Source organism: Alexandromys fortis, unplaced genomic scaffold (genome assembly GCF_014885135.2).
Source record: "Alexandromys fortis isolate MF-2015 unplaced genomic scaffold, M_Fortis_MF-2015_v1.1 scaffold_85, whole genome shotgun sequence".
Classification (NCBI taxonomy): domain Eukaryota; kingdom Metazoa; phylum Chordata; class Mammalia; order Rodentia; family Cricetidae; genus Alexandromys; species Alexandromys fortis.
In genome coordinates, this window is record NW_026067975.1 from 2,768,782 (window position 1) to 2,789,422 (window position 20,641).

At 37.5% G+C, this 20,641-nt stretch overlaps 1 protein-coding gene across 2 annotated transcripts in view; it reads right to left on the bottom strand.

Moving 5' to 3' along the window:
• Atr (ATR serine/threonine kinase) overlaps positions 1 to 18,507 on the bottom strand; it is a 105,814-nt gene extending 87,307 nt beyond the window's left edge. Inside the window, exons 1-15 of one of the 2 annotated variants that reach the window (XM_050157271.1) lie at positions 18,366 to 18,507; positions 15,773 to 15,864; positions 14,398 to 14,547; positions 11,721 to 12,598; positions 10,838 to 10,995; positions 9,935 to 10,126; positions 8,122 to 8,312; positions 7,211 to 7,363; positions 5,831 to 6,023; positions 5,333 to 5,589; positions 4,435 to 4,625; positions 4,237 to 4,337; positions 3,787 to 3,958; positions 2,719 to 2,889; positions 205 to 399 (exon numbers count right to left, since the gene is read on the bottom strand). In XM_050157271.1, the coding sequence (XP_050013228.1) occupies positions 205 to 399; positions 2,719 to 2,889; positions 3,787 to 3,958; positions 4,237 to 4,337; positions 4,435 to 4,625; positions 5,333 to 5,589; positions 5,831 to 6,023; positions 7,211 to 7,363; positions 8,122 to 8,312; positions 9,935 to 10,126; positions 10,838 to 10,995; positions 11,721 to 12,598; positions 14,398 to 14,547; positions 15,773 to 15,864; positions 18,366 to 18,424 (3,153 nt within the window). In that variant the 5' untranslated portion in view covers positions 18,425 to 18,507. Of the gene's footprint in view, positions 1 to 204; positions 400 to 2,718; positions 2,890 to 3,786; positions 3,959 to 4,236; positions 4,338 to 4,434; positions 4,626 to 5,332; positions 5,590 to 5,830; positions 6,024 to 7,210; positions 7,364 to 8,121; positions 8,313 to 9,934; positions 10,127 to 10,816; positions 10,996 to 11,720; positions 12,599 to 14,397; positions 14,548 to 15,772; positions 15,865 to 18,365 lie in introns of both variants that reach the window. The other variant, XM_050157270.1, reaches the window with a different exon arrangement.
• Positions 18,508 to 20,641: the final 2,134 nt, after the last annotated feature.

Here is a 20,641-nt window from a genome sequence, read left to right on the forward strand (position 1 = left end):
GACTATTCTATTCCAGTATGGTAAATGATCAGAGAAAATACCAAAATAACTCTATTTAGAATTCTCCCAAGACAATGATTATCTAACATATTTATACATATTCTTATGCTATAAATTATTGTCTTTTCTACATTACAATAAAATAGTTTTTCAAAAAATGCTAATCTAAACAAAAGAATACAACACACACAAATAATTAAATACCTTCAAATAATGAAGGGCACGTTCTAATTCATCTTTGGTACAAGAACAAACCAAATGAGAAAAAATATATTTGAAGTTATTTATTAAAATCTCTCGACGATTAACATTTAATTGTTTTCCTAAAGTTCGAATGAGAGCAGAAGCTGCAGGGCTTGCTTTCGCAGCAAGATCAGGCAGTAGAACTTGCAATGTCCTCTGAAAAAGAGCACAATAATCATCAAAAAGTACATTTGTGTAGGTGATAAACTGTTTAAACAAACTGTCCACAAAAACATTCTTTAACACTCCAGGGAGTTATAGATGAATTCATACTTGTATTCAACCTTGCCATTTACTCACTTGACTATAATAAATACAATGGTATATATTACTATGACTCAGGTCCTATATATAAAGCAATGAACAAAACAAGCAAGAACCAAGAGCATAGAGCTTCTATTATATGCATTAAGAGATAGTGAACGATAAGGAATGAAGATTGGATTAATTCTTCATTTCTATTACATTGTATGTAACTCAAAAGAAGCAAAATTTTTCATGAGAATGTTATTAAGACAGATGCACGATCTAAAGTAAAGGTCCTCAGTCTGGCGTATCCTTTCCTACATTTAGAGAATAAGCATATAAACAATAGCCATAAATAAAAACTTAAAAATTTTTTTAGGTCTGGAGAGATGGCTTAGCGGTTAAAACCACTGACTACTCTTCCAGAAAACCTGGATTCAATTTCCAGCACCCACATGGCAGCTCATAGTTGTCTGTAATTCCAGTTCCAGGGGACCCAACACCTTCACCCAGACATACATGCAGACAAAATACCAATGTATATAACATTAAAAGAAAAGTTTTTATAATTTTTTGTTTGTTTTTGAGACAGGGCTTCTCTATGTAGCTTTAGAGCCTTTCCTGGAACCCATTCTGTAGAGCAGGCTGGCCTTGAACTCACAGAGATCCACCTGCCTCTGCCTCCCAAATGCTGGGATTAGAGGCGAGTACCACCACCGCCCAGCTAAAAAAAAAAGTTTTCTTTAAAAAAAAAAAATTAATTATAGAATTGATGCTGCAACATTACAGAAAACAGTTAAATACATCTAACATCCAATACTGCAATAAATCTACTTTCATTTTTGGTCTATTTCTTTTAAGATCTAATTCATTAAATTCACACAAAATCCAAAGTTAAAATAATTATAATTTTGTTGACTTATTCTATACATATATAAAAAATACAACTACATGTATGCCATTTTTCTAAACATGGAATGTGACAATGAACAAGATCCAGCCCTTGCCTAAGTGGTGTGACATCAAGAGATTCAGGCAGGAGGACAGCACATTTGAGGACAGTCTGTGCTACAGAACAACAAAAGAAACAAAACAACAAATAAATAGGTCTGCCTTCACAGACATACTTTGTTATTCCTTTTAACATAGTTATATTTAGATTAACATGGTTATTTTTAAGATTAAGATGGCTCATACTTAGACATTTAGTTTCTTCTCAGTTTTATATTGACAATGGGTAATGTTGCAATAAACAACTGTGGGTTTTGATGTAATTAATGAGTAATAAGGCATGAATATCTTTGTGGTTCTTATAATATACCATCCCACTTTCTTTGTATATATAACCAATTTATGAGCAATATAAGTTTGTTAAAATAATATTATAGGGAAAACCGCTGTACAAACTGTTATCACTATTTATCAGATTGACAATACACTGACTTTGGGGCAAAAACAAGAAAATACTATGTTCCATCATCCTTCAAGCCTTATGCCTAATGAATTCCACAGGTTTCCTAAGCCATGCCATGTTGCAAAGCCTGACATCTGAAATCATAACAAATCATACCACCAATTCTGTATTTCATAATTCAACTTCTTAAAGGTAAATATTAGTTTTTCAATAACCAGTAGAACCCAGGATGGTACTAAAAACAAAGACTCACAATAGTTAACTTGAATATGGTATCAATGAGTATGATACATAAAACAGTAAATAAAGATATACATAAATTTAAGTTTTACTGTGCAAGCAATAATTTCTTCAAAGTAAAAAGAAATAGACAATTAGGAACTAGGTTAATAGCTCAGGTGCCATATAAGCATGAAGACCTGCGTTCAATCCCCAGAAAAAGACTGGGCATGGTGACACATTTGTAATTCCACTGTATCTTAATGCATCAGAGACAGGGAGATATTAAAGGCGTACTGGTAGTCAGTCATTCAAACTTACCTGGCAAACTCCAGAGTATTGTGACTGACCCTGTCCTAAACACACACACACACACACACACACACACCAAACCAATGGACAGTGGCTAAGCAACAATAGTCAAGATTGTCCTCTAACCTACAGACACATTCATGCACACACACAAGATTTTCAAGATTTTGAAAATCTTGGGTCCATATGGTCTTTAATGTACTTGTAAGGTTTTCTTTAAAAAACAAATGAAATATTTAACTAAAAACTTCAAATAAATCAATTGAACACACATTGCAACTTACACTTAGGAAACGATTAAGATCAGGAAAGTCAAAAACGTTGGCAATTTCTGACAAGGTATTTAAAGCCATTTCTCTGTGGTGAGCTACATCTTGCTTTCGCATCTCAGCAGTCTGGCAAGGCGTACCTGGGAGTGCTGCTATCTGACTGGAGTGGAGAGATTCTACCAAAAACTAAAGCAAGAATACTCTTTTTAGTTTTCAAACAAGGAAGGCATTCTAACCCCGTCTCTCTGCCCACCAGCTAATACTTTTCAAGCTAGCATGAGAGTAGTATCCAGTTCTACACTGCCAGAGTTACTCATTCAACTCTTGTAATAATTTTAATGAAGTGAATTTTGTCATAATCTCCATTTTACAGAAAAGCAACCAGACTTAGTTAAGAAACTTTAATATCATGCTAAGGATTATATCACAAACACAGGGCAAACCAGTATTTTAACCTGGTCTAACTTTTCAGTCATTGATTAATATACCTTTTTGAAAACAAGTGTCATGTTGGCAATATCAAGATATAAAAGTTTAGCATCACTAACCAGGCTAAAAAATGATGACTCTCTAAAGCTTATCAAGAATATAGTAATTTTACAAATTATTGTAAGATGATATTCCTTATCATTTATAACCCAAATCTTCAGACCAACATACTTAAATACAAATGGCAGCAATTCAGTTCTAAATAAATATAATCTTAAAAATAACTCTTTAAAACAAACAAGATAAGATTTACATACACGTTTCTCTCTTTTGGAATTTTTTTTTTTTTTTAGTTTTTTTAGTTTTTCAAGACAGGGTTTCTCTGGCAGTAGCCCTGGCTGTCCTTGAACTCACTCCGCAGACCAGGCTGACCTTGAACTCACAGAAATCCAACTGCCTCTGCCCCCCAAGAGCTAGGATTAAAGGCGTGTGGCACCACAGCCCATCTTTATGTTGTTTTTCTTAAGCCCAGTATGGATTTAAGAGACCATACCAACTCAGCTTTCCAAGGAAAGTAATTCTGGTTTCTACTTCTTTTTAAATGCCTGCAAAATGTTGCTATTGTCTATCTAAAGGCTGAATGCTGGCTTTCACCTGACAGATGGGTTTCTTATATTGGCTGAAAAAGTTTTGCAGTTTAACACTTTTAGCTGCAACGAGTGCTCGAATCTCTGTGTACGCTGCTCCTGAGACAGACGCTGACTTAGACAACAAACAATGTAGTAAGTGCAAGAGTGCAAAAGGTATCAAATCTCCTTTTGCTGCCCTGAAAATAAAAACACAGGTATACATAAAGTTAATGTCTCAGAAACTAATGCAGATCCATATAAATATATGCTGAATCATATTTTTCTATAATATACATCTCATATCACCATTTACTCTTTTTCCCCCCCAGTGCTGAGGAACGAATCCAGGCTTTTGTGTACAGCAGGCAAGTATTCCACCACTGAACTACATCTCCAGCCCTCAATGTCTCTAATGCTAAGCAAATAAAACAGTAAGAAAAATAGTAAGTTTCATTTTAAACACTGTCAAACGTACCTTCCAATGTCCCCTGTTGTAAGAATCAAGGTATCCTTTAGTTCGTTATTTCTTGATATTTGGGCGTGTGTATATGCTTCCTTCATTCTTAAAACAAAAAGCTAGAAAAGCAAACTTTACTGATCAGAAAAGTTCTAGTGCTACATTTATAAAAAAAAATCTGTGTTTTAATTTAAATTTTAACTTAAAAATTCTAACCTCTTTTATGAATCCATCCTCAGAGTCCAACGATTCCAATATATACTTAATATTTCCACTAAAAGCAACTCTAACATCCTTGTCTGGATCTTCCATCAAATTTAATAAAGTTCCAAGAACTGCTTTTACCTCTGTTTCATCTTCTTGAAAATTAAGATGTTTACAAAGATGAGGCAGATTGTCTATAAAAGCTAAAATGAGACAATATATATTTTCTAATTTGACACATCATTTATCAAAGTTGTACTTAAAAATACTACTAGCAAATAGGATACAGAACACAATACCATGCTGCCTTTATGTCAATATTTAGACATACATAGCACACATATTTTAAAGAGATTAGAATTTATTAATCAATTTATTTTTGTTTAGTTTTTTTGGTCATTTTGTTTTATTGTTTGTTTTGAAACAGTTCTCACTGTGGAAACCTGGCTAGCCTGGAACTCACTTTGTAGACCAGGTTGGACCTGAACTCACAGAGATCCACCTACCTCTGTCTTCCAAGTGCTGGGATTAAAAAGTTATGTGCCACTACAGCTAGAAAATTTACCAATTTACATTATTTTATACTCAATGAAGGTAATAAATGACAAATTTCAAATAAATTCTAGAATCTAAGTTATCAAATGATCATTTTTAGGTCTTGTAGATCATTGTCATAGACTTAAACTTTAACTTAAAAAAATCTTTCAACTAAGAGGGCTCTTAGATTTATCAATTTTACAGAACTTAGGGTGTTCCTATAAACACTTACCAACTATATGAAAGCTTGTGAATTAACCGCAACTTACTACTAAACACATGGATCTTCCAAGTGTGTGTGGCAATCTCAACACTCCAGCAAGTTCATACCCAATGTCACTGAAAAAGTGTTTAACCCTAATTGACCGCTCACCGAGTTTTACTGGACTAGGTGTTTTTTCTTCCAGCAAGAAAAGGAATGGCTTGCAGACAGAAGCTCGTACTTGAGAAGAAGAACATTCATGTTGAGGAGTGGCTTTCAAGTTCTTACAGAACAGGTCCACATGTTCAAAGAAAGGCTCTACTGAGGAACTCGTCAGACAAAACATGCCATCAAGACTACAGACAAGCTGACCAAGGACAGAAGCAAATTCCTTTTTGACAATGTCAGAATCATCTTTGACTCTATCTCTGGGAAAAATAAAAAAAAGAAAAAGAAAAAGTACTAAATCTTCCTAGTAAATATTTTGGATTAGATTTCCTTAATTTGAGAAAAGGGAAAGAAAAGATAAAACTTCGAAGGGAAAAATATAATTTTCAAGCTAAAAGCAGTATTTGCTTTATTTACTCTGCAATAATAAGTGAGAGAGACATTCAGATTAACAGGTTATATAATCAAGTCACATATTCAAATTAAAGTCTTAATACATACATAAGCATCTTGGGAATTTGGTTACAAGAATTCTGCTGCTGCAATAAGATAAAAAATCCTTTAACACAACTAGCTCGGATTACTTCATGGGAGCTCATCAGGGCCCAATTATAAACTGCTGTTCTCCATTCAAGGAATATTTTTCTTGGAAACAGAGTCAGAAGAAACACACATTGTGACTGTGCCTGTGGAGCTAAAAAGAATACACTTTATTAAACAAGATTTCTTTAAAAAGCTTTTACTTATTGGGGGTGGTGCCAAAACTCTTGTGAGGAAGTCAGAGGACAACCTGTGGGCGTTACTTCTTTCCTTCCACAATACAGGTCTCAGGGACCAAACTTAGGATATCATGCTCAGTGCTGGAACTGCAGGCATGCACCACTGTATTCACCTCAAAGAATTCTCTCTAAATCCTTAACATTTTGTCTTTTTTGTTTTTTTGTTCTGAGATATTACAAGCCTAAAGGCTGCACCATTCCATTTTCAGTGGCACTGAGGATGAAACCTGGGGCCTCTAGTCTGCTAGGTTAGAGCTCTATCTACTGAATAGGTACATTCCCAGCACTAACATCTTATTTACTGAAGTAGGAAATTGGTATGTTTAGAATACTATTCTCTACTTTTTATGTATCGTCCTAAAATATCTCATAGATTTCTTAAATGAAGATTTTTGTCATTTTTCATTTGTTTTGAAGACTTACTCGGTAGCTCAGGCTGGCCTAGAACTCATGGCAATCTTCCTGTCTCAGTCTCTTCAGTGCTGAGATGGCAGGTATGAGTCATCAAACCCAGCTCAAGATAAAGATACTTAAGTATATGTAGTGACGCTTCATTTGTATTTTAATAAATAAAGCTTGCCTGAAGATCAGAGAGTAAAACAGCCCCAATGGTCAGCCTTACAGACTAGGCAGTGGTAAACACACACCTTTAATCCCAGTAGCCACACTAGTTGCCATAGAAACCAGGCAGTGCATGCCTTTAATCTCAACCCTAGAAAGGACTATGAACGGGAAAAGACAGTTTGCAGTCACAGTCTCATTCTGAGATTCCTGGAGTCAGGACCGCCATTTCGCACTGAAGTCGAGGTAAGAGCCAGTGGATGGCTGTTTTGCTTTTCGGATCTTCAGGTTGAATCCCAATTTTTCTCTTTGAGTTTTTATTAATCATGCTTCAAGTATACATTTCCAATTCTGTACAGCTAGAAAGGACATAGGCATAGGGCAAGCATCCCTTCTGTTTATATGCCAAACTCCTTTCTGTGCTCTTTGAAGTATTCTTTTAATTATTGAAAAATAAGTGATAAAGTGTTATAAATTCTACACAGAGATCAATTATGCACAACATAAGCTACATACATCAGACAATTTTGTGATTACTTACAGTAACTATCACAAACCCTCTGGCTTAATGGCAGAAGATTAGTAGCAAATGTGGTCAACTTTAGAGAGTTATCATCAGAATGGGAACAAATCCACGGAAGTGAAAGCATTCCACATAACTCTTCTAGAATAGGGTCCTCAAAAGAACTTTTAACTACAGAGATAGACAAAGGACATAAATTATACCAATTCCTTCATCATATTTATTTTCAAGACTGTAGACACCCAAAACATCAAGTGGAATTATAATCAACATTCAATAAACAAGGATTCTTTTTTTTAATTCTTATTTCTTTTTTTTTTAATATTTATTTATTTATTATGTATACAATATTCTGTCTGTGTGTATGCCTGAAGGCCAGAAGAGGGCGCTAGACCTCATTACAGATGGTTGTGAGCCACCATGTGGGTGCTGGGAATTGAACTCAGGTCCTTTGGAAGAGCAGGCAATGCTCTTAACCACTGAGCCATCTCTCCAGCCCCTAAACAAGGATTCTTAAAACGAAGGGCCATAAACAATCTTCTGTTTTAACTGGGGATGGTCTGTGGCAAACTCAGGCCTTGCACATGTTAAACAAATACTCTAACACTGAGCTGTACTTCTAGTCCCATGCTGAAGTCTGTGAGATCAATAAAATCAGATGTTATTTAAAAACATATACATCTATGCACTGTCTAAATAGATCATTGTATTCTTCAGATTTTCAAACCAAAACATTTAAACATTTCAAATCAATATCTACTCACAAAATTAATCAAAATATTACACAAATAAATGTGGAACTCAGAAAGCTTAATTAACAGAAATTTTGATAATATTCTGAATATTGCACACTTCTTCATTTAAACTTTAGAAACAGAAAGCCTTCTTCTACAACGACTAAGATTAATGTCTCAATTATTTGTACTCACCTTGCATATACATCAAAGCATCATAAATTTTTACCACGTTATCAATGACCGATTCCAGTTCAAGTTTCTGAACAGAGCCTAACAAACTCCTACAGCTCTTAAGCACTTTTGTATAAAAATCCAAAGACATCCAAGTTATTACTATTGGAGGTTTCTTCTTATTGTTGTGTTGACAGTCCTTCAAATTATGGCTGCAATGAGTATATTTTTTAAAAAGATATTAGAATTAAGAATTCTGTTAGAGTCCAATATTTTTATATTTTAATATTTTATTTTAACATTTATTATATTTTAATAAAGCCAAAATTAAATACAGAACCTATAACCTTAAGTCAATTTAAAGTCAGTATGCAAACCAACCTTTTGTTTAAGTGTATTCTTTCTCTCTCTCATTTTTTTTTCAAGACAGGATTTCTCTGTGTAGCCCTGACTGTCTTGGAACTCACTCAGTAGACCAGGCTGGCCTCGAACTCATAGAGATTTGCCTGACTCTGCCTCCTGAGTGCTGGGATTAAAGGCATGTGCCACCATCTCCTGGCCTTAAGTGTATCCTCTTTTTTTTTTTTTTTTAAAGTTTTTCGAGACAGGGTTTCTCTGTAGCTGTCCTGGAACTAGCTCTTGTAGACCAGGCTGGTCTCAAACTCCCAGAGATCCGCCTGCCTCTGCCTCCTGAGTGCTGGGATTAAAGGTGTGCGCCACCATCGCCCGGCTAAGTGTATCCTCTTAATGTTGGTGTAAGTCACTGTTTTTTTTCTGTTGTTTGTAATATGTGTGTGATGTGAAGGAGACATACACACACACTGAGTTTAATTTTGTAGCCTAGGCCAGCCTGGTGACAATCCTCCTGTCTTAATCTCTTAAATCACTCGTGATGTGGGGACTGATCTAGGATCTTTGAATGTTGGCATTACCAGGCTAAAATAATGACAGAAGACATGCCTGTGTAGTCAGCAACTGATAGGGCAAATGCTCTTTAGAAAAGGAGAAGAATCTAATCTATTCCTTCAATTCATCTCAAATTCTAAGTTTAGTGGTATCTGAATTAATTTATTTTTTTCCTAAAATCTCCTCTTTTATAGCTCTGTATTGGTTAGTTATGAATCAGCACAGAATGATCGATCACAAGCTGTTCTAAGGTCAGTAAAAGTAAGTCTTCTAAAGGTCATACCTGTTTCTTTTGATAGAAAATTTACATAAGGACACAAATAGAAAGTCTGCCTCTTCTGCATTCTAAATTCCTACTCTATTTCAAGAAATATAGTCAAATGAACATGAATTTCTGGATTGTATGTAAATATGTTCTGCTACCTTCATATTATTGGGATGTTATTTAGGCTTAAGAAAAAAAATCTAATTTTTCTGCACTTTAACTTCTATTCGGTAAAATAGGTATAACAGCAGTTACCTCTAAGATTGACATAAAGATTAAGATGGAAGCAACTTTTAGCATATTACCTCCTTTAGCAGATACTCAGTAGAAAATTTCTTAACTACTTCACTACCAGGTTGTGTCATAAGGTCACAAAGATCAAGTAAGTAATGAAGTTTCTTAAAATGGTAAATACAAATTCATTAAAGGAAGCCCACACAGAAAATTAAAACATTGGTGGGCCAGTAAGCTGATTCAGTGGGTAAAGCACTTGTCCTAAAAGCCTGATGACCTGACTTTCATCCCCGGAACCTATGTAAAAGCAGGAGACTGACTCCACAAAGTTGGTCCCCTGATCTCCACATGCATTCCATGGTATGCATGCACCCACACACACATAATAAAATACTTAAAAAGAAATCTTTTAACATTTCTTTTTTTTACCCATCCATGTCTTGATGAGAACAGTGAACAGTGCAGAGAGCAGTCAGCTGTAATACAACAGTGATTCCTTCTAACTTCTCAGCAACAGAATTCTTTAGAGTACCACATTCAAGAGAAATCTGAAGGGATTCAGCTTTCTGTCTCAGTACATTCCATAATATGCTCTTTTTGTCCATATCCACATGAGTAATTCTACAAGCAATCATAATTACAGTAAAAGGTATTAATATATAATACAAACGTATTTCAATCAAACAAAATATACAGCTCAGGAATGCAATGCTTACTTAGTATACATAGGCTTACATTCCAGCACAAAATTAATAAGTAAACAACTCTTTTCAAAACAAAAGAGCCAGCAAGATGGCTCAGCAGATAAAGGCACTTGCTACCAAGCCTAAGAATCTGAGTTTGATCTGAGCCATATAATGTAGAAGAGAACCCACTGACCTTTACACAGTAATTGTGGTATATACTTACATGTAGACAAGACACACACAAACACACACACACACACCAGTAATTATAATAATAAAACAAAAATTGCAATGTATTATCAACTTTTATCTACATTAGGATAGATTTAAAACCATGTTCAATTTGGCTGAACTATAGCAATTCTTTGGCTAAATATAAAAAATAGTGTATTTGTTAAGATTTAAAATACAACAGAAACACAGGCTGACACTTTTCAAATACAGGCATGCAAAAACATTCAAAGAAACTATGAACATATAGAATAAATCACAGTGACTAGCAAAATATTTTAATTATTCTCATTGCCTATGTTTAGAAAGATGTTTCTAAACCAGAACACTTAACATTTTTTTAAGGTAAATAAAATTTATGAACTGTCTAAAATAAAACAGAATGAGGTCATACTCTTCAAACTGTCTGGATAACCTTTTGGAAGAGTTGAGAGAAGAGCTGAGTCTACGTCTCTTTGGTGACACCTCATCATTATTATCGCTGAGATTTTCCTGTTGGGTTTGGCACTGAATTCCCTCGATAATTTCTATACTTTCCATTTTCAAGGCTGCATAAAATGGTCCCAACAAATACTGAGAAAACAAAAAAAAAAATTCAAATACTATCTCTTAGGAGACATGTTTACATTATTTATAAACAGAAAAATGCATTAGGTATTAGCTACATGTTTTCTAGGAAGATAAACTATTTCTGAATCTTATAAGGCAAATCAAATATCCACATTAATCCATATTATTTTGCATTCTATCAATTAAGAATGGTTCTATAGCTTTAAAAAGGTCTACAACACATATATACTATAAACTTTCTCAAAATGCTATACAGAAATTTTTATAAGGGAATCACTAACTTTTTCATACTACAAATCTAGCAAAACTTATAGACTAAACTAAGTTTAAATGAAATGTGCAATGTATAAAATACTGAATCAAGTTACTACATATCTGAATATTTTATTGCCTGTCTTTTCCCACAGTCCAAACAGGTTATCACTACTCATTCTAAAGTGAAATCATTCACAGATAAAAATATCAATGATTAAATCAATTAATGCTGCTATAAACAAATATTTTATAAATTCTACTTTAAAACAATCTATTCCATTGGCAGTTCACTAACATAATGAAATTTTTCTGAAATGGAAGTAAAAAGTCTACGACAGGGAATGAAACCAAACGATGAAAATCATCATGCCCTTGACATGCATCATTGTGTGAGATATTCTCTTTTCTTGTTAATAGAGCCTATACGCTTAAATGAACAAAACATGTAATGTGTAGTCTTAATAATTACTTACCCCAATATGTGTCTGAACTCCAAGAACATCTACAAGAGCTCTACAAATATTTGTCACATATATCTTCCTGACCTGTAAAGCCGATTCATATCCAGCTGGCACAAATTTAAGAAAATACTGCAGTAAATGACACAAACTTGCTTTCAGCAAATCAGACTTGAGCCGCATAAGCACACGATCTTCGAACATGACACAGAGTTTTTCCAGCAGCACATTTAAGTAGACAGGTTCAATATTTCTATAAGCCTCTGCTTCAAAGGGAAATAGTGTCTTTACCAGCTTTGACAACGGCTCTTCATACAGTTTCAATTGGTCTGCATCCATTCCCACAAGCTGTTGTAGTAATTCCAAAAATAAGCTGAAAAAAGTGCTTGCTGGCTGTGCTGGCAATCCTCCAAGCTCAAAGAGCTCAGTTAAAAGGCTAATTGCTAAAGATCTGATTTTGGGACTACCATGTTCTAGCAGAGCACAGCCTATCTGCCACAGTAACAATTCTTGTCTTCTAAAAAACACAGTTGGAACAATATGAATAAGAACCATTAATAAAGTGACTTCAATAAATTCTACATTTTGCATGTTCATGAACTGCAAAGGAGCTGGCTGCAAACATCCCAGGTATTCATCCAATCGGCTTAAAAATCGACTAACAACCACTGGCCATTCCATAACAGTACCCACTGCATTTCTCTTGTGGAGATAAATTAAGTCTTCAAAAAGATAGAGTAATTCCCTTGTAAGTACGCCAAAAATAGCAGGATTCTTGCTTTTAAAAAGAAATAATAATGAGCAGATAACTTCACATATTTTCTTGTGTAACATGTGGCAGGATGGAGTTGCTGCAATCCGTAAAAGTCTTGTAATGATCCAATGACTGAATTCTTTGAAACAAACAGAAAATATATTAAATAAGCAAGTATACCATTAAGTGTGAATTCGCTAAATGCATTATGATTGATTTTTTAAAGTATAAAGCTCACTAAGAGGACAGTCTAGGTTTCCCACAAAGTACAAATGCTGTAGTACCTCAGAATATCAATTTTTGACCTACACAAAAAAAGGTTCTAGTTTACCATTTACTAGTTATATCAACGCCACCTCTCTGAAGATGCATTATGCTATTGGTTATTGTGAGGATCAAGTAATGTAACTTATGTAAAATAGCATAGTTCCCAAAGCATAATAAATATCCAACAAATAGCTACTACTACTGCATCAACAAAAATCCTATTTTTCTTTTTTGAGACAAGGTCTCATTCATGTAATGTAGCCCATACAGCCCTGAACTTGCTATGTTGCCAAGGATGACCTAAAACTTCTGATGATCCTTCTGCTCTCACCTCTCAAGTGCCAGGAATTAATGTATAAGCCACAACACCCAGCTTCCTTCAATGAAAAGTTACTGATTGTGGAGTTGTAGGTGTGGTTCAGTAATAGATTACTTATCTACTCCATGTAAGGTGCTAGATTCAACTCCTATTCATATGTACATGTCATTTACTTACTTGAGACAGAGTCTGTCTACAGATTTACCTGTTTGTTTGAAACAGTCTCTCTACATAGCCCTGATGTCCTAGAACTCACTGTGCAGACCAGGCTGGCCTTGAACTCAGAAATCTGCCTGCCTCTGCCTCCCAAGTGCTGAGATCAAAGGCATGTGCCACTATGCCCAGTTCATCTTGTTTTAAATATTACTAACTCTAAAGTTATTTCATAACCCACTCATGGGTTATAGTCCATACTTAGAAAATATAGCTAAAACTGACATGATTACAGCATAAATTAAGAACTTATGACAGAAAAAATACAGGACCTCAATAATAAGAACATATAAAGCAGCAGCAACCAAGGCAGTCCCAGGTGGCCAAGAGGAGTCAAAAAAAAATACATTTTGAAGGCTATATTTCCAAAGCAGATACTTGTAATACTACCAACAAATTCTAAAATATTTCATTACACAGAAAAAGTTTACTTTGCATCCCTTTGAGGGAACTAGGAAAAAAAAATGATCAATGGGGTAGTAGCAATAAGGTAAAAGCCTAGAAAAAAAAGCTTCAACATACAAAAAGAAAATTTTTCTTAAAAGGCAATATAGTAAGTTTTTGTTGCTATTGTTTTGGTTTGGTTTTTTAAGACAGGGTTTCTCTGTGTAGCCCTGTCTGTCCTGGAACTCACGCCATAACCAGGCTGACCTTGAACTCAAGAAATCTGTCTGCCTCTGCCTCCTGAGCACTGGGATTAAAGGCATGCACCACCATACCCAGCATAAATAAGTGTTTTTGAATAGGATGTCTAAACAGGCTTTGTAGTAACTAGAGAGCATGTTCTAGCAAACCCTAAAAAATAAATAAATAAATAAATAAATAAATAAATAAATAAATAAATAAATAAATAGCTAAAAGCTGAAAAGTGGTGGTACATGTCTTTAATCCCATCACTCAGGAAGCAGGCAGATCTCTGAGTTCCAGGCCAGACTGGTCTACAAAGTGAATTCTAGACCAGCCAGTTACATAGTGATCCTAACTTAAAAACAAAACAAACAAAAAACTGCTACCACATTTCCCCTCAATATATTAGAAATATGACTTTTAGAAGTATGTGATCCTGTATGAACAATATTCAGAAAAGCAGAAAAGAGATCTCATAAAACTGACAATTTCTATAAAATAACATCACTTGCCAATGCAACTGTCTTTGGCTTCATTTTGTCCCTGGCTTCCATTCACATTTACAAACATAAGTGGAGAAGACTTCATGATGTGCTGGATGAAATCAAGTAACATCACAGAGGTCGGCTGAGCATCAGTCTTCTTTACAAGTTCGAGAGCAACTAAGAGACAAAAGAAAAGTCATGACAAACTAAATAGAGCTTTTGTTAGGAAACTAATCTTTGGTAATCAAAACTTTTGTCCAGCAGAGTATTCATGCTAAACTGATATAGAGAAATATGAGTTTATCTAATATTCTTTTAGTATGTGTGTAGTATAAGTGTTTGTAAATGTTTGTGGATGTGTGTGAATGTGTAGGAGGTCAGAGGTCAATGTTGAGTGTCTACCTCAATCATTTTTGAGACAAGTTCTCTCTCTGAACCTGGACTTCACCAATTTAGCTAGACTGGCTGGAACAGAAAGCTCCATTAGATATGCTCTGAGACTGCAGGTGTGCACCACGGCAGCTGGCTTTGTAAGGCTGTGCTGGGGATTTAAAGGCAGGTCCTTATGCTATGCAGTCAGCTCAATGTCTCAGTCATCTTTCCAGTCTGCCACCTAATTTTATAATAGCCATATACATTAATTTATTATACATCAATTCTGCAAGATGGCAGGCCTATAAGATGCCAGGCACCATGCTAAAATCTGAAGATAAAAACGAAAACCAAAGCAATAATCTGGTGAAGGAATCAAAAAAGTTAAAAATAGTAGTGAACATGGTAACTCAGGATGAGAGGAAACAGTTCTGGAAAAATACGGGGAGGAATTTCCTAGATGAGAAGTTGGCAGAGGGAAAAGGCAAGTGGTCAAAACAGAGGGAGCATATATAAAACCACATCTCCTAAATGCTCATAGTCCTTGTCTATTTTTTCAGCAACCTATAACTTTGTGGATTGAAAACAACAAAGTTTAAATGGCTATGATAAATCTAAATCATACAATGTGTTGGTACCAAATTCCACTTTCCCTTCCTTTTGCTATGACAGGTTTTATTTTTGTTTTGTTTGTGGCATTTGCTATATGTCTACTATTGGCCCAAGTTGTCAATTAAAAAAAAATCCACATGATTGGAGTTGATCAAATGTTTTAAAGCACATCAAAGATCTTTAGGAAGCCAGTAGAAAATCATGGTTATTAACGGAAACACAAATTTTGCTTTAAGGTCTAAATTACATATGTTTTAAGTAACAAGCAACACTGAGTAATAACTTGCTAGAATTTAGTATCTCTAACAAATATTAACTGTATAACTAAAACTGCCTAGAGGAAAAAAAATGGTAGTATAAGGTTACATGGAAAAATACCTAATTCCTGAAGTTCGTGTAAGAAATAATTCCTTCTTACCAACATTTACATCTGTAAGTATTCGGTCAATGAATTGGCAGAGAATTTGTCTTGGTTTCTGTACAACGGTATTATATTCCTCTGGAGTCGCACTAAAATACAAAGAAAAGCTTGTTAGAAGAGAACAGGGAGCACTTGGGAGGCAGAGACAGGAGGATCTCTGAGTTCGAGGCCAGCCTGGTCTACAGAGCGAGTTCCAGGACAGGCTCAGAGAAACCCTGTCTTGAAGAAACGGTGGGGGGTAGGGGGGGGGGCGGATACGGGGACTGGTGGTTCCTTTTCGCTGGGCTCTAGTGACTCGAGGTAGGTAGATTCCAGTGAGGTCAAGGCCAGCCTGGTCTATAGTGTGACTCTCCCTCGAAAAATTCACGTAAAAAAATTTCAGGAGCCAGGAGCGGCGTGGTGGAACACACCTATAATTGGAAGCTGAGGCAGGAGGCTAGCACATACAGTTAGGACCCTTTAATACAGTTCTTCATGTTGTGGTGCCTGCCAAACATAAAATTATTTTCGTTGCTACTTTATAACTGTAATTTTGCTGTTATGAATTGTAAAGTAAATATTTTTTAGAGGTAGCAGTTTGCCAAAGGGATCATGACCCACAGGTCGAGAACCACTGGTTTAGTATAAAATCTATCTTGTAGCATGTTAGAATTTCTTTCCTTTTCACACTGAATAATATTCTCTATATTTATGCCACATTTGGGAGGGTTATGTCTACTTATCTGCTGGTGAACATTTGGTTCCACTATTTAGATATTGTGTGAACAGTGTAAAATAACTGCTCAAATCTCTGCTTTAAATTCTTTTGGGTAGGGGGCTGGAGAGATGGCTCGGAGGTTAGGAGCACTGCCTGTTCTTCTGAAGGTCCTGAGTTCAATTCCCAGCAACCACATGGTGGCTCACAACCATCTGTAATAAGATCTGGTGCCGAATACAGTATATATAATAAATTAATTTAAAAAATTCTCTTGGGTATATATTAAAAACACTTGCTAGATTATAGGGTAATTATGCTATTTATTCTCCTTTTTTGTAGTACCTTCATTCCATTTCCACAGGGATTTAAGTTATATCATTCTACTTTCCCCATACCTTAACCAATTTTTAAAATATATACAACAGTTATTATAATAGTATGAAATGCTATCTTCTTGTTTAGTTTTTGAGGGAGGTTGAGCAAGGCCTCATTATACAGCCCCTTTTAATTCCTTGGTAGCTCAAGCTGTCCTCAAACTCAATGAGCCTTTTCCTTGGCCTCCCAACATCAAAACACTTCCTTGAGGTTTTGATTCGTGTCTCCCTTACTATTCGTCATTTCAAATACTTATTTTTATACTTGCTTATTAGTCATTTTTATACCCTCTTTGGAGAAAAATCTGTTCAATTTTCTTATCCATTTTTTCATCGAATTATGAGTTTTTTTTATATTGTTGAGCTATATAAGTTTTTAATATAGTAACAGCTGTTAAACTCTTAAATTTTTAATTATTTGTTAAGTCTGTATGTATGGTGTATGTATGTACATGTTCATGTGAGTTCGGGTACACATGCCCTGGTGCATGTGTTAAGGAGAGGGGACAACCTTGGGAGTTAGTTGGTCATTGCTTCCATCTTTGCTGAGACAGAATTTCAGTAATGAGCACCTAAATTTGTATTATCGGTTTCCCCAAACCACCACTTTTACTCAAATACTTTTAGACAGAAATTACTAAATGCTCCCATAAAGTATATTTGCCACAATTATACAAAGTAAAAAAAAAAATCACAGGGTGATAATGCAGTTAGAACGAAAGTGGTCATTTATTCTCTAATTTAGGTTTTTGGAAGAAATGAACACAGTTGCGGTGCAAAAATAAACGGCAGCAGATAGCCCACAGATTTAGGGTGAGCACCGACTTTCCGTGCAAACCGAGAAGCGGCTCTGGCCTCCGGAGAGGGAGCCTACCAGCGGCGAGGGGCGTGGCGAGCACCATCTTCACCCTGGAGCCTGGTTTTCATCAGGGGGACTGACTCTTGGGGTGGACAGAAACCAGGTTTGGTTTCTCCCTTGCTTTTTCTGAGGCAAGGTCTCCCTATTTAGACCCGGGTGGCCTCGGGGTCCGCTCTGCTTCCCGCGTTCTGGGACTAAAGGGGTGCGACGCTCCGTCAGGCCAGAAAGAGGCATTTACACATGGACCCCACCTCGGAGTTTGAGGGGCGCTGTGCACCTTACTCTGCGGGTCTTGGGGAGTCCCTTGGATTCCTGACTAAAATGATGGGCCGGTCAACCCGGAGGGGGTCACGCCTTTAAACCCGACCGAAGCACGGCCTCTCTCCGGTTGAGAAGCCGGGGCCGCCCGTCACGCCCCCGGCAGCGATCAGAGGGAACAGACCCGAGGAAGGGTCCCCAGAAGCCAAGGCGTGTGCTAAAACCACAGCAGAGACCCTTCACGCGAAGCGGAAACTGGCACGGGCAAGTCCCCGCGCGCGCGGAGCGGCCGCCACTCGGGCACCCGGCACGCGACCGCGCTCCCGCCAACCCCGCGGGGAGGCCGCGGCGCCGACTGAGGAGACCCGGCGTCGCGAGGCTGGCGACCACGCGCGGCCCTACCTGCCCAGCTCCCGCAGGGCGGGGATCATGGACGCCAGCTCCAGCCCGTGGTCGCCCATGCTGACACCGAGCGGCTCTCAAAACAGCCGCCCCCGGGGCCGGGCTTCTCCACAGCCGCCTCGGGAGAAAGTGGCGCGCCGACGGGGGCCCGCGCGGTCCAAAACTCCTTCCGGAAGCCGCTGTCGGCCTCAACCCGCTGGCGCTTGTTCCGTTTCCGTTAGGACCTGGGGGAAATCCCGGAGGCGGCAGGGGCGGGGCCGGCAGCGGACGTGCCCGCCCAATTTTCCTCCTCCCGCCTCCCCGTGACACGTGACCTCCCGCGGGTTTTTCTGCTTTGAGACTCTCAAACTGGGATGCTCAGGGAAGTGGACCCCAGGATTTGGGTTGGAGAGGGATATGGCGACCCGACAAAGTTATATATTTCACTATGTCAGAATTACGTTTTCAACTGGGTAAGGCCACGCAGTACCGCTTACACTGGCTGTTTAGCACACAAAGATAATTAGTGAAATAGCCTCCAAAAATAAAGAAGTGGCGGAATGGCAGCCAGGGGTGCTCCGGACTGCAGGATTAGAATTTGCTGTACCTTGACCGGCCTTCCCTCTGCCCATTTCCCTTTAGGTTTGCTTGATAAAATGACGTGCGTCGTATAGAGGCCAGCAACATAAGCTCACTCTTTCCCCCTCTTCACCTTCTTGTGTTTTTCTTCATAGCACTTAGCACCTAATGATGTAGGCTGTGTCTTAGAATATAAGGTTTTGAAAGCAAGGTCGTGTTTATTTTGCCTGTTGCTGGCAGCCCAGGAACAGTGCCTGGACATAGTTCGTGTTTAGTCAACATTTTTGAATGAATTATTGAATGTTAGAAGAAACAGGATTAGAAGTTATGAACCCTGAAAAAAAAATGATCATTGCACTTGCTAGAAGCTATATGGCCTCAGGAAAATACTTAATCTCTATTTCCATTTTTTTTCATTTCCTAAGAGTACAGTATTGGTTGAGGTGACAAGAGTCAGACAATAGAATGTCATTTATTTCCGTTGCTACTTTCCCCCTCTCTCCCTCTCTTTTTCTTTTTCTCTTCTCCCTCCCTTTGTTTTTAAGTCAAATCTCACTATGGATCCCTAGCTGGCACTGATGAAGGATCCCATTCCCCAGCCCCTGAAATGCTGGAATTACCGGTGTGTGCCACTACCAATGAGTATACTTTTTAAAGCTTAAATTATAAGTCCTTGTGCTAGCTAGTTTTATGTCAGTTTGACACAAACTGGAGTCTGCTAGGAAGAAGGAACCTCAATTGAGAAAACATTCCAACAAGACTGGCCTGTGGTGCCTTCTTAGGGTTTGGTGATTGATGTGGGAGGTTCCAGCTAACTGTGGGTGATGCTGCCTGGGCCTGGTGGCCCTGGATCCTTAAAAAGGGAAAAAGAAAAAAAAAAGAAAAAGAAAGCCACGAAGAGCAAGCTAGCGTGCAGCATTCCTCCATGGCGTCTGCATCAGCTCTTGCCTGTAGCTCCCGCCTTGAGCTCAGCATCACGTCTTTCAGTGACTGAGTGTGATGTGGAACTGGAGGATGAAATAAACCCTTTCCTCCCCAAGTATCTTCTCATCATGGTGTTCTATCACAGCAACAGAAACCTAATGAGGACAATCACGTACGTACGACAAATAGTTCATCAATTAAAAAGTAAGAAATGCTAGCTATTTTTAAATTATGTTGAGAAAGATTACAGTAATGACAGAACTGAGGATGCATCCCAGTGGCAGAGCACTAGCCTAGCATGTGAGGCTCCGGGTTTGACATGCAGTACAGTGCAAACTACATTTTTAAATAATGATTAAACCAGGCACAGTTGCGCATGCCTACAATTCCCTTTCTTTGGGTACTGAAGCAGAAGGATCAAGAGCTCAAGGACATCCTTGGGACCCCGAACATCAGAGCTCTGTCAATCTAATTTAATCCAAAAAGTAATTTTATTTTTTACTTTGATTGAAAGATTTATTTATTTTTATATGTATGAGTGTTTTGCCTGTGTGTTGTATGTGCACCATGTATGTGCCTTGTGCAGCAGCGAGTCAGGAGAGAGCATCAAACCCTGTAGAACTAGCGATATGGGTAGTTATGTACCGCCATGTTTATGCTGGGAACTGAACTGCAAGAGCACGTGCTCTAATCTGCTGAGCTATTGTTCCAGCCTCCAAAGGTGTGTGTGTGTGTGTGTGTGTGTGTGTGTGAGAGAGAGAGAGAGAGAGAGAGAGAGAGAGAGAGAGAGAGAG